The following is a 13932-nucleotide window of genomic DNA, read 5'->3' on the forward strand; positions in this document are numbered from 1 at the left end:
ACACTAGTTTCACATAATACACCGTTCTTTAAGAGAACTCAAAGCAACTTAAATCTTTTCACAAACGTGGGAGCTGAGAAAACTACATCCAGTTCAAACCGATTTTCAGATAAAAATAATCTGAGATGGTTCAACTGGTGGGTGTTTCTATAAAAAGATGAAGTGCCTATATAGCAGGTAGAAAAATTGATAAATAGCAATATGATAATTAATTGTTTATTGGTGGGGTATAACCTATGTATTTAAGTTGTCAGCAGTAGTTTAACCTAATAACTTATTAAATGTACAAAATAAATAAATGTCAATATTTTAAGTTGTTTTTACTATATTCCATTATCAGATTCAAAACTATCCCCAGCAATGTAAAGAAGAGTAAACACCCTCCTTTCAAACCAACTGACAAGAAAGACCAGACCAGACATTTTCAATGTAGAGACAGTCAGCAGATCACCATTTAATATGGAAAATTCAATCTGATAATTCTGGTCAATAACATAGGGAGTCCATTGTACTTTCCCTCCACCATGAGCAGCACCTTTGTGAAGTGTGCTGCAAAATAAAACGTGCCGCTGAATACTTGTAACCAAGGTTTATAAGTATGTCAAATAAAACTAAATAATACAGATCAATACTACAAGTGTTTGATAAGGAGTAGTTATGATTAACCGATTGCTCTAAACGGTAATTCGTGTTAAAAAAAAAATTGTTTACGTTAGGTATTATTATATCTATCTATATATATATATAGATATATAGCGTGCGTGATATAATATAATATATATACACTTATTACCTGGGAACGTATACTTGAACTGAAATTGTACCACTTGCGCCTTCAAAAGTGCCGGTCTTGTTCATCGGTCCTGGTGCTCCATTAAACTGTACAGAAAGTTCTAAAAAGAAACGTGAATTCAAGGCTTCAAGTCTCTTGAGTTGCAGAGGTTTATATGAGCTTAGCTGATATTCTAATGGTGACAGTCACACTGGTATAAGGCAGGGTTCTGGTCTGTCTGGTCAGTGCCCACTTGCATTGCCACCTTCTGAAATGCTCCTGTCATCAGCTTCCACTTTTACCAGGCTCGAGCAGACTGAGTTGGTCTGAGCTAAAGTACCACATAGTGCTCCATTAAACTGTACAGAAAGTTCATAAAAAGAAACGTGATATTCATTGTGCTTCATAGTCTCTTGAGTTGCAGGAGGTTTATATGAGCTTAGCTGACATTCTAATGGTGACAGTCACACTGGTATAAGGCAGGGTTCTGGTCTGTAAAAGTCAGTACGTACATTTAAAGGAGTGTCTACAATTCTGCATTACACTTTGGTAGTCATGCTCCTTCATGATGGATACCATTCATTGTTTCTGAACTAACTAATTCATTCATTCATTCATTCATTTAAAAAATAAATGAATAAGTGCAAATTAAGTTTTAAAACTTTAGTACAACAGTGGAATTCCTAGATCATGACCACCACAGGGGGACATGGTCCAAATAGACTAGGAAGATCCTCAGAGTTGTGTGAGACTGATAGACGGCCTTAATTGTGAGTTGGTTTTTATATAGAGCTGGAGTTTATTGTACAATCTTTGGGGAAGAGACCTAAGCTTCAAAGTATAATGGAAAACTTTAAAGAAACCAAGTCAAGCAGAATGTTGTTTCTTTTCTGCTTATGCCTTCATCAGTGTCTTAAGTGTGTTAGTGTTACTCAGCTCTATAACAAACACTGCTGTGTGTCTACTTGAGTTTCTAAAGCACTGTTTTCGTCTGCCACTAGGATAGAGTTCCATTCATTGCTGCAGGCCGAAAAAGGAATATCAATGCAGTTTGAAATAAGTTGGATGGTTTCCCGCAGCAGATAGAAACGTGCATTAAAGCTTTACTTCAGAGAGCTTACCAATACTGGCCGGGTCATCCACAATGTGCACTGGAATGGTCTGCCCATCTTCCAGGAGGATCTGGTGCACACCCCCCTCCATGGAGCTCTCCCCTACAGCAGACACTGCCACCAGCTGGCCCATGCCCAGGAGGCTGGGGTCAGGGATGGACACATTGACCAGGGTGGGCGGCGCCATCACATTCTCTGAAAGGGAGGCGCTAGGCTGCAGGAACTGCGTGGGACTCACGAGCAGAGGGTGGGAGGTGGAGAGGCTTCCTGAGTCCAGGATCTCTGTAGCCTGGCTGACTGCTGGGAGGGGCTGGGCATTCACTGCCATCAGTGCAGGCAACCCATCATGGAGATTGAATGTGGGCTGCAGATGGAATCCCTTCACCAGGAAACAAACAAATATCATAATATAGCATTGGTCTTGTACACAAAACCTAAAATGTTATAGAAACATATGAAAATACACATTCCATATTTTCATTGACATATGGTTGCAATAGCACACAGAATCGAAACAGGGTGAGCCAAAAATGTGAAACATCTTAAAACTGTCATAGAGTCAGTCCAAGTCAAGTGGACCAACAAAAAGCCAATGAAGCAAATGGAGGAAACATCTCCCCAGAATTTGGTCCACTTTGGGACTGACTTGATAGTCTCAAATGTCTTTAAATTGTTCTAGAGGGATACAGAAAAATTCATAAGCAAATCCCTTAAGAAATATGTGCAGGAAGCACCTGCTTACCATAAGCCTGAAATCAAAGTCTGTCAGATTTGCTCATTGTGAGCAGGAGTGACTTTGAAAGGAAAGATTTACACAAAAGCATGTAGACGAGTGCTCACCTGTAACTGTGCAAATATCTTGGGCTGTAGGGAGGAGAAGGAGCTGAGAAGCTGAACTGCCTCAGGAGACAGAGTGTCACTGACTTCCAGATTCCCTGCCTTTGAGATCATCAAATCCACCGGGGCTTCTGTAAGGACACCAACATCCAAATCATCCAATGAGCCATTTATTCACAGACTGGGTTTGAACAACTACTTACAGTCAAGGAAATGTCTACCTCTCTATTTGTGTACGTATTATTTTGTAACACACTGCAGTTTGTGCACTACATTTTAAAACTTGGAATTTTTTAAATAGACAAACTTTTCGGCTAGTGTTGCTTGGAATCTAGGATATTACCTTCCATTGTTGTTGGAGCAAGTGTCAATGTCACTGTCTCTGTTAATGGGTTTCCACTGTCTGTAGTCCACTGAAGCTAAAGAAAAGCCAAGCGAAACCACTTTAACATTTGACGTTTTTTAACTTCCATATCCTCTCTAGACCTTAGGATCTAACTGAATGCAAATACCAATTATATAGGGAGAGCTGTACTACACAACGTGGTATCCACCCCTAACAGGTGTGAAAATCAGCTTTTATCTTACATCTCCAAACTATACCTGCTGTATAGCATCAACATCAGGGGTCTACTTTACATTATTTTGGTATGTCAGCCAAGCTTAGCACCGCATACCCTTGTATCAACTGCCTCTGGATTGTAATCAGGATTTTCCTGGTGAAGAGCCTTCTGTGCCTCGTGGATATGATTCTTAATGTCATTCACTGTTGGAAAGTAGCACAGGTTGTGTCTTTCAGGAACCTCGTCTGCTTTGAACATCTTTTGCTCTACGAATTTCCTGAAAACCGGAATGCAAAACAAAAAATTAGCATTCTGTTATCTTGCTCAGAACACACTAGACAGACAATAAGCATTCTGCTGACCTTAAACATAGATGAGTGATGTATGAGCTGCTCTGGTTGCATGTATTAATCTGAGCAGAGTCACCAGCCATCACATTTTTGGTGTCCTTAAAAACTGGTGAAACTACAGGTCAGGACCTGAACTTGAGGTCCAGGTCCACACCAAAGACTTCAATTTAACTTACTGGACCTTGCCTTGGACATTCAAAGAGATTTGTGGAAGTACTGTGATTTGCATAAATAAAAAAGGTTTTATTTTCCCTGCTAGAAAATTAAAATAATATAATGGTTTAAAATCACTTGTTTCGGGCTCTCGAGTGGCGCATCCAGTAAAAGCGCTCTGCGTGAGTGCAGGATGCGCCCTATAGCCTGGACGTCGCTGGTTCGAGTTTGGGCTATTCCACAGCCAACCGTGGACTAGAGTTCCCAGGAGGTGCCGCTCAATTGTCTGAGTGTCACCGGCGGGCTGGCGGGCTGGCGCCGACCGGCCGCGCCACCTGGCGGCCGTACCCGGGCCGGCGGCTGGCGGGCTGGGGGGGGGGGGGGGGGGGGCTTAGGTCGGCCAGGGTGTCCTCAGCTCACTGCGCACCAGCAACCCCTGTAGTCTGGCCAGGCGCCTGCGGGCTTGCCTGTTAGCTGCCCGGGAGCTGTGTTGTCCTCCTACGCTGTAGCTCCTGGGTGGCTGCATGGTGAATCCGCAGTGTGTAAAGAAGTGGTCGGCTGACGGAACACGCTTTGGAGGACAGCGTGTGTTCGTCTTCGCTGCTCCTGAGTCAGCGCAGGGGTGGTAGTGGTGAGCTGAGCCTAAATAATAACTGGCCATTTCAAATTGGGAGAAAATAAAAAAATAATTGGCAATGACTACATTTTTTTTTTAAATAAATAATTACAAATTAAATAAATAAATAAAATCACTTGTTTTCTGTACATTTCACAGGGAAGGCAAGGTCCAGTATTAGTAGTTTAGCAGTAATAGTAGTTTTCTTACAAACTAACTTGTGTGGACACAAGAAGGCGCCAAAATGCTGAAATGTTTGGCTGAGTACAGTAAGAGGATGCACTGCAGGACTTCAATGCTTTGGTTTTATCCTCATCTAGCAGCATGCTTTTTAAACATACTGTGCAGATTCATGAATAAACTCATGCAATACAACCAAACCCATAAATCCCAAACCATTAATTCTGCGTTAGAACTACATAAAAAAGTAAGACATTAGCTCAAAGGTTTATTTAGTTGACTTCTGGTGTTCACTTAACCTAAAACGAAAAAGAGCTTGTAAATTAAAAAGACCTGAGCTGTTTCCTGACCATGTAGACCTGGTCGTATCCCTGAGAGACCAGCTCACAGATCTTCTCAGCCACTCGTGGGTGCAGGCGTGAGGGAACGCAGCTAGTGTCCTCTCCCGGCACCTCCTCCTCCTCTTCCAGCTCCTCTTCCTCAGGCGCAGACAGGGGGAGCTGAGTCGTGGGCGGAGGGAAGTACGCAGTCTCCAAATCATGGTACTGGTGGGCTTTTTGAGTGGGCAGCTGAACATAATACCTGTCAATATAATAGAGGTGATAACATTTAAGAGAGATAGCCAGGGGGTTTAAATCCACTTTCTTAACTTCTTACTTTCCCCTTCTAGTTCTTAGATTTGAAAACTGTTAAACCTATGCTTCCTGGTATCTAATAAATCCCTGTGCTCTAGGTCACATAGTCTGATTGAAGACAGACCAGGGGCACATGTCTGGACTACTCACATGACCCACCTACACTCATCCACATACACAAGAGAGAAGGTTTCAGCCATGTGGGAAGTTGGCGGGAGGGGAGGCTTGATTAGGGTAGGAGTTGATCATTTAGAAGCAGTAGGCTTTCTGGTGCTAAGCTTTAAAAACAGTTTAGCACCAAATTTCAAAACAATTTCCACCCCTGAGACTGACCAATAGACTGAATCCTGTCTACAGTTCTGGAAGTTATTGCATACCAGGAAGAAAACAGTCATTTTGAATGTACTACTGTGTTGTAATAAAAAGGGCAATTCTTTCATCAAAATGAACAAGCAAAAACCCATTCTCTGTTTGTAATCTGTACAGGACGGTAGAAGGTTTCCTAAACGCTGGATACAGTATAGTACATGAGTGACTGAACATCGGAAACGTACCTCAACACTCCTCCTGCCTCCCAGAGGCTCTTCCTGAGATTCAAAAAAGCTTTCTCTTGTTCTTGTCTGACAATTTTCTTGTCGATTTTGGGGTCTGTCGGCACTCTGTGTTCAGGGAACTTCTTTACCTTCTTGATGTAAATCCTGGGGGGAGAGATTAATATTAAAACAACAAAAACAGCTTAATGGCAGAGAAACAAAAAATACTCATTTCCATATAAATAAATGATCCCCTCTTTTGAAATGGCTTCTAAGGCTGTGTTCACACTAGGTCCGTTTAGAGAGTTTGGTCTGCTCTTGGTACGGTTCGGTACATTTGGTGTGAAGTGTGAACAACAAAGTCTGCTTGGGAAACGAACCGTACAGAGTCCACCTAAAGAGGTTCTGGTCATCTGCAATAAATTCACTCGATGTTTAATTTTTTAATTATTATTGTTTTATACTGTTATTTTTGGTTTCAGGAACGGCTTCAGTTTTTTAAATTAAAAAAAAAAAAAAAAAAAAAAAACTCCCTGTTTTTTATTGTGGAAATCTGACAATCCTAAACTACATGGACAGTGCGAGAAGCTGAAAATTTGGTCAGACGCCAAAACCTTGCCAACTGGACAAAAATAGTGAAGTTTCAAATTACTTGTGTAAATTGCATTCTCCTACTGTAGGCATTCAACACATGTATTCCTTAAATTAGTGAAGTGCTCCCCCAGTGCTTTCTTCCACAGCAATATGTAAGAATCTAAAACATGTATATTAATACCAGAGCAATACATCAACAGCTGCCACCTTTCAATTTGCCTTGCAGGATATTGTAAACACCCGGTTCACACACCATATAACAAGCCGTATGCACTTGCAAACTGCAAGGTCCTGAAAAAAATGTCCGGAAAAACAAGGAACTTTAGCTCACATGCAAATGAACTCGGTCCCTTTGCTTGCAGAAACAATTTTAAAATATTGATATTGCTACTTTTTTTTTTTTAAAGCTAAAATCTGTCTTTGTAAGATGCAGTTGCACCAAAGGTTGTCTTGTGTACTGATAAAAAGGAATGGGTGCTACTCAATATGACTTTCTCCTTTCTCTCTATGTTAATGCATGACCCTCACCTTGCTGGACAGGTTGCTTTGTATTGCTGGTTTGGGTTGCTCTCACTCTCTACAGTCTTCTTAGGCTGTAGTCCTTTCCGTCTTGGTCCAAACTGACACTCCATCACTATAGCTCTGCTGCCTGTGTCGGAAACAATCACAGAATATGGACAGATTTAACATGAACAGCACAACATCAGCAATTAAACTCCATAAACCAGAATGTGGGCTTTCAAAAAAGTACTGAAGGATTGATAAATCATATGAAAACATACTACATATTGGGTCTTATCATCCATCAGACTTTCCTCCAATAATAAACCTTATTTAACTGTAGCTCTGCCATTCATTAGTAATCAGGCCCCACTTGTCGTTTAAAATCTGACAGGTCAATTCAGACCCAGAATATACCCTCCGTATCTTGAATCCTATGTAGACTTGCCTGCATTCACAAAGGGTATCCCGTCGTAGGGAACGTACTGAGACTTCCACATGAGCCTGGTGGCCGGTTTGGCCAGGCTGGGAGACTGCCGGGTCCCCCACACACTCTGAGTCTGCTGCTTGTGCAGCGTCAGCACCCCCTCCAGCTCAACTTCATTCATACAGTAACCGCGGTATGAGTCACCGATTTTCTGAATTCCAGCATAAAGAAAAACAAAACATTTGGGGATTATGGATAAACAAACAGAATGCAAAATGGAGAGTAGGGCAACAGAAAGCACAAATTAACAGCCAGTATTGTATGGTCTATTCATCTGGGCCATGAAGAGACAGCAAAGTGGTTATGTTATCCAAAGTACAAAGAAGAATATGACCTTCTACAGTAAATGACACTGTCAAATGTACATGTTTATTTAAATGAACAGCAGGACATATTGCTTTGATGCAGTGTGTGCATCCTGTCTTTTTCTCAGTTAATGGGAATGCATGTGAATCATGCTTTCTGGTTGTCTGAAAGGGTGTGATGAGGGCTTATCACAGCGCATGAAACTGACCTCACAGCTCCTGAGTCTCCGGGCCCAGGCGGGTGTGTTGGGGGGGAGAGGCTTGGGAGGCACCACGAAGCAGTTATCGGCACTGTGGAAGAAATCAAAGCAAAATGAAAAGGGAAGCACGGCCTCTTTGAACCTTTTGTTTGTCACCTGTTACCGTAAGTACAGGAGCTCATTGTGGGATACGCTGGCTTGGGGCCTCCATCATACCTGGAACAGACAGGATACTGTGGGCCGTATCTGCAAAGCATTTACACTTCTGCTTTTGGGGAAAACAGGACTAACTGAACTGTAACGTAAGCAAACCAGCACGAAACTAATTAAGGTGCACGTACGATCTGTTAAATTACCGCATATGTTAGTTTTTTAAGCTTTATAAGATTGTTAAAACATGGAATGGCATTATGGGGCAAATAGAAGCCATGAACATGTTGGAACTGGTTCCTTGTTATAAAGGAATGCCTAATAAAGGGGAAGCACTATATGCAATTCTGGGGCAGGATAGCAGAGTTCAACACAACCGTATGTACGGAGACGCAACTGTAACATAAGTGCTGACTTTGTTAGTAAAAGACATACAAAACAGACTCCCACCTGGGTGCTGTGTTTTTCGGCAGGGTAAGGGAAGGCTGGGAGAGCGCCACATAGCCACTTGTGCTATCTGCTATTGCATTCAAGGAAACTGTTTGCAATTCACCAACCGACGTCTTTTCTTCACAGGAATCTGATGAAATGAAAAAGGTACTCTTTAGCGACTATATAATATCTGTTATACATTATCAGAATCGCACTGCTGCACTCTTAACATAAGATTTTACTCTGTGTGGCCGTCACTTCCAGGAGCTGTCCCTGAGGCAGCAACACCTGCGCTGATCCTAACTGCCTGGATGGAATCACATGGAAGACCTGCCCATTCTCTGATTGGCCAGTGACAATCACCTTTAGCCAGAGAAACAAACAGACGCACATTAAAAAACAATTCAGAGAAAAATAATATAATTATAAAAATGAAAGTAATACAATACAGCAATACAGAACATTGGTTCACACCATTATATATTTAAAAAAAAAAATGTTAAAAAACTTTTTAAAAATGATAATGAATTGATTTAAAGTTCCTACATAGACAATGTACACAAACATACAATGTGCACATCTACAAAGTGTGTTCTTTGTAAAAGATTCCCACAGTAAAACCCTAGCAATGTGTAATACAGCATAGTGAAAGTTTGGCAAAATAAAGACGAGTGAGGTATAGTACAGCATATTAATAAGCATGACAAACCATGGTAAACTATTGTAAATGCAAAGTATAACCATGGGAAAAACAAGGGAAAACTGCAGTAATACTGTGCAAACTTTTATAGGGGGTGTGTTCTATCCACTCTACATGACCATCCCATCCTGACCTTCAACCTCGCATGTACCCCTGGGTACACTTGCTCTTACAAAACTCTCATAAAATTTGGTAAAAATGCTTCTGTGAAATGGCCCCCAGATTTGCTGTGCTACTAACCATGCGCTCGTATTGGACAGGCTGTCCATTCTGATCGAAGATGTGGAACTGGCTGCTGGCGCTGGGCTGGCTATGGGATGCTTGCTCAGGCACATTCTCACACGCTGGGGGATTGTCTGTTATTTGCAGTGTGATCGGCAGGACTGCAGAGGAGTCTTGGTGTTCCAGGATGCGCTGGCTGGCATTGATAACAGGCAGCTGCTTGAAAACACAGGGAATGTAAAAAAAAACAGCTTTTTTGTAGAACTGAGTGCCACGGACAGGGTAACTTTTTTTTTTTTTTTTTTTTTTAGAGCATTTACATCTGTATAATAACCCATCTCTACTCAAGTTGAAATAGTAACTTACTCATGTTTACACTCAAATAATAGAACATATCTGTAATGCTGTCCATCCAAATGGGCTTTTTACTAACACTGAAGGATGAGCTATTCCAAAAGCCACGTCCTTTTCACCCAAAATCAATATAAAATAAGTTCTACTGCCACAAGACAATGATTAGCTTTGTATGGGATGTTTAGCATTAGAAATCTGCACCAAGCCTGTTCTTCAGAAGTCACAGAGTAGTCACTTTGGAGTCTATTCCTTGTGAAATAATATGTGCAGCATTGACTGTGGAAGCACCTGCCAACCAAAAAAGTGCCAATTCTCATCCTTCTATCAAAATGTAACTTGAACCAGAGAGATGCAGCTTTTACTATCTATCTCAGTGAATCAATCTGAAGAACAAGATCACTAGTCATGGCAAGCATTTACATAAAAGTGTGTCCCACACATCACAGGTCTTTGTCCAGACTGACTGCACACCTGGCAAACCTGCGGTGCACTCTCGGGTTCCTCTGCAATCTTGGGCTCTGCCCCCAGTAATTCATTTGCTCTCTCCATACAGATTTCATGCTCACTTGCATTCTCTTCCATGTCCCATGAACCTGGCAAAGGTAAGCATGATGTTTGAGCACTGGGCACGCACGCACGCGCACACACGCACACACACCTGGCAAGCAAATATTGTTGACTGCTTTAAGAGTGCAAATAAGAACATTTATGAAGATTTGTATGCTTTGTGGAATTATGCTTTCTGCAAATTGCACATGGCTTGCCATTAAATATGCTTCACACAACCAAACATAAATTGTCAAATAGTCAATTTACTGGATATTTAATAGGGGCCTTGCAGAAAAAAAATCTCAAAGCCTAACCAGTATCTGTTAGGTGCTCTATAATGCAAGTCATTAAAACATCTCATTGTGCTTTAAAATATCCAATTATAAATACAGGTAACAATAGAATGCCTTTACACACCAATTCACTTTAAAATCAGTCATATTTTTAGTGTCACAGCTCAGCAACATTTTGAACCTTGACGTTTTAGACACGTTCTCTATCAATGCATGGCCCCTGGGAACCCCCCTGTGTATTTTAATAATGAAACCTCTTGCTGGTCTCCACCCTTTACTACACACCTGAAGTGTAGAGCCAGTACAACAATAACAATACGGTTCAGTACTTTGGTTTTATATCTTGTGAATGTGGAGACAGTTCTGACTACTTAGAAGTACACAGGGCCTCCACTAACACAATAGGGTGTGTGGTGTGTGTGTGTGTGTGTGTGTGTGTGTGTGTGTGTGTGTGTGTGTGTGTATGTAACCTGCCGGACTCCTAGGGAGAATCCTTTTAATTCACTTTACCATGTATTTGTATTTTTAAGCTTCTTCAGTGTTTTATTACGTTAACCTGTAATAAATGACACGCACATTTAACTGTTACACTGTTCTAGGTAGCAGTGTCTCCCTGTAGTATGAAATGAAACAGCTATTGGTTACATTAATAACACTATGTAACACAATTTTTGTTCCTGTAGTAGTTATTTCCTAATTGCGTAAGTGTTATTTGCCTCAAAAGTATAGAAAATGGCTATTATTCCCCACAAACTTTGCTTTTGTGACCAGGACAGTGATATTTCAAAATTACACTATTTCCAATGAGAAAACTGGCAAATGTGTGTCTTTTCGTTCACATAAAGTCAGAAAAAAACAACATGTGAATCCAAATGACTACAAAAGATTTAGAAATGAGTAGTTTTTCGAGATTTACGATTATACTGTAAATCACTTTCACGAATCAGCCCCCAATGTAGTCTCCCATCATGTTCTCGTTATACTGTCCTTGGTAGCGGCGTTCAAAGTCCAGTATATCCTGGTGGAAGCGCTCGCCTTGCTCCTCCGAGTACGCTCCCATGTTCTCCTTGAATTTATCAAGATGAGCATCAAGGATATGGACTTTGAGGGACATCCTACAGCCCATTGTGCCGTAGTTCTTCACCAGAGTCTCAACCAGCTCCACATAGTTTTCGGCCTTGTGATTGCCCAGGAAGCCCCGAACCACTGCGACAAAGCTGTTCCAAGCCGCTTTCTCCTTACTAGTGAGCTTCTTGGGGAATTCATTGCACTCCAGGATCTTCTTTATCTGTGGTCCGAAAAAAGACACCGGCTTTGACCTTTGCCTCAGACAGCTTAGGGAAGAAGTCTTGAAGGTACTTGAAGGCTGCCGACTCCTTATCTAGAGCTCTGACAAATTGTTTCATAAGGCCCAATTTGATGTGCAGTGGTGGCATCAGCACCTTCCGGGGGTCCACCAGTGGCTCCCATTTGACGTTGTTCCTCCCCACAGAGAACTCGGTCCGCTGTGGCCAGTCCCGCCTGTGGTAGTGCGCCTTGGTGTCCCTGCTGTCCCAAAGGCAAAGATAGCAGGGAAACTTGGTAAAACCGCCTTGGAGACCCATCAGGAATGCCACCATTGCAGCCTCTTGATGCCATCTCAGAAAAATGCAGATATGTATCCACTTAGGCAGCTGGAACTAAACTGAACTGGTGGGCTTAAGGCCCCTGTATTTATACTACTATTTATATTACTGGAAAGTTCTAGAAGTTACTCCAAGTTTACTCAGCACTGAATCTATCTGGAATGTTCTGGAAAATAGGTAAATTTCAAAATATCACTGTCCTGGTCACAAAAGCAAAGTTTGTGGGGAATAATAGCCATTTTTTATACTTTTGAGGCATAAGCAATTAGGAAATAACACTTACTACCCAGGAAAAAAAAAAAAAAAAAAATTGTTACACAGTGTAACCAGTAATAGTTTGGTAAAGCAATGGAGCCTTTAGGAAAAGTAATTATCTATGCAGTGGATCTAGTCAGCGACTTAGGCCTACTTACACAAAATCTGTATAAAATGAGAACCCTCATAAGCGCACGTGCTAATTATGCACTGTAGTCTAATTGAATCTGAAACCACGAGGATTATCACTGTGTCTATATCGGTTGTTAAAAATATCCGTATGACCTACAATTAATAATAGTAATTAATAATGAGTCAAATACTAACCCCTGAAATATTGTAGCAACATACCGGTGCAAACTAAATAACTCTAAACTATCACCTTAATTACTGTCTTTAATTGTATTCTGCAGATTTTCTTTTTGTATCATACTAAATAAAGGAAACAAAAGCATCACATAAAAGGGAATTTAAAAAAAAAAATCTATAAAATACAATTTCTATACAACATTCTATTTGAGGGGCAGATTATTACAAGGTCTACATAATAACTCAATCGTGGATTCAAAGCTAATGAAACGCCTTCCTTTATTTGCATTTAATACACCACACTTTTACAAGAACGCCATATTGGATGATGCAGGAATAAAGACATTCTTAAACACTTAATTTAAAACGAATTCCCCCCAAAAAACAACAGCTGTTTTTTTTTTTAATTATTATTATTCAAACCACGTTGTGCCTGCCCTGCCTCTTTAAACTGCTTCATATCTGGAGTTCAGAATGGAATTAAACCTAGGAAGGACAGAAAATTCAAAACGAGTCTACTCAACCTCGTCTTCACCCCGGACTTCACTTGTTACCACCATGGAGACAAAGCGTAGTTCGCGTAGTACCGTACCGCAGGCAAAGTAAACAACACTGGCACTCGCAAGCCACCGTAATTCGACCCGGAAAGTTAAAAAAAAAAAAACCTACTACAGCAGTCATGATGCCCCTTTCGTTTGAAGCAGAGAAATAATCATACCTCACTATCGGCATAAATAGTTAAGTCGTGGATGAGATATTAGACGACCTGCATAATACTAAAGGTCAGAAATTGCACCAAAAAGTTACAGACCTCTCTGTCAGACTTTAGTTGCACTTTCTTACCGTTGCTCAGGTACGTCACCTGTCAAGTTGTCTTTACACTTAAAAAAAGGGGGGCTAAGACCATGCAGTGCTATTTTTACAGAAAACGTGACAAGAAACATGGTTAAGCTCAGTTTAACCCTAACCCAACCAAGTCCTAAAAATGTATATTACCCCTTTAAGACCAGAATGTACTAATCAACCGCCATCAATCGATAGCTCTGTGCTTGATGCATATTCGCTTGCAACGCATGCTGGTCAGGGAACCACATGGCATCACTCACTTCTGCTGTGAGCAGTGTTATTTTGTACCATAAATAGGTATAGTTAAATAAGAGTCAATTTTAAACAAGAGGTTTTCATCCACGTAGCGGAAATCATCC

The 13932-nt window shown here is 41.1% G+C and overlaps 1 protein-coding gene across 2 annotated transcripts; it reads right to left on the reverse strand.

The window, feature by feature from the left end:
• Nucleotides 1-934: 934 nt before the first annotated feature.
• Nucleotides 935-13324, reverse strand: LOC121312220 (calcium-responsive transcription factor-like). 2 transcript variants are annotated; one of them, XM_041244163.1, is made up of 15 exons: nucleotides 13252-13324; nucleotides 10168-10289; nucleotides 9361-9558; nucleotides 8663-8783; nucleotides 8439-8568; nucleotides 7848-7929; nucleotides 7295-7484; nucleotides 6874-6994; nucleotides 5773-5916; nucleotides 4917-5165; nucleotides 3399-3561; nucleotides 3065-3140; nucleotides 2725-2852; nucleotides 1894-2263; nucleotides 935-1103 (listed from the first exon to the last, which is right to left on the reverse strand). In XM_041244163.1, the coding sequence occupies exons 2-15, from the start codon at nucleotides 10276-10278 to the stop codon at nucleotides 1015-1017; spliced, it is 2172 nt and encodes a 723-aa protein (XP_041100097.1). In that variant the 5' UTR covers nucleotides 10279-10289; nucleotides 13252-13324; the 3' UTR covers nucleotides 935-1014. The 2 variants fall into 2 exon arrangements, with proteins under 2 accessions (XP_041100097.1, XP_041100098.1); XM_041244164.1 differs by lacking the exon at nucleotides 10168-10289 and having other exon boundaries at nucleotides 13252-13321.
• Between the last annotated feature and the right edge of the window lie 608 nt (nucleotides 13325-13932).

Source organism: Polyodon spathula, unplaced genomic scaffold (assembly GCF_017654505.1).
Source record: "Polyodon spathula isolate WHYD16114869_AA unplaced genomic scaffold, ASM1765450v1 scaffolds_3712, whole genome shotgun sequence".
In the NCBI taxonomy this organism is placed as follows: domain Eukaryota; kingdom Metazoa; phylum Chordata; class Actinopteri; order Acipenseriformes; family Polyodontidae; genus Polyodon; species Polyodon spathula.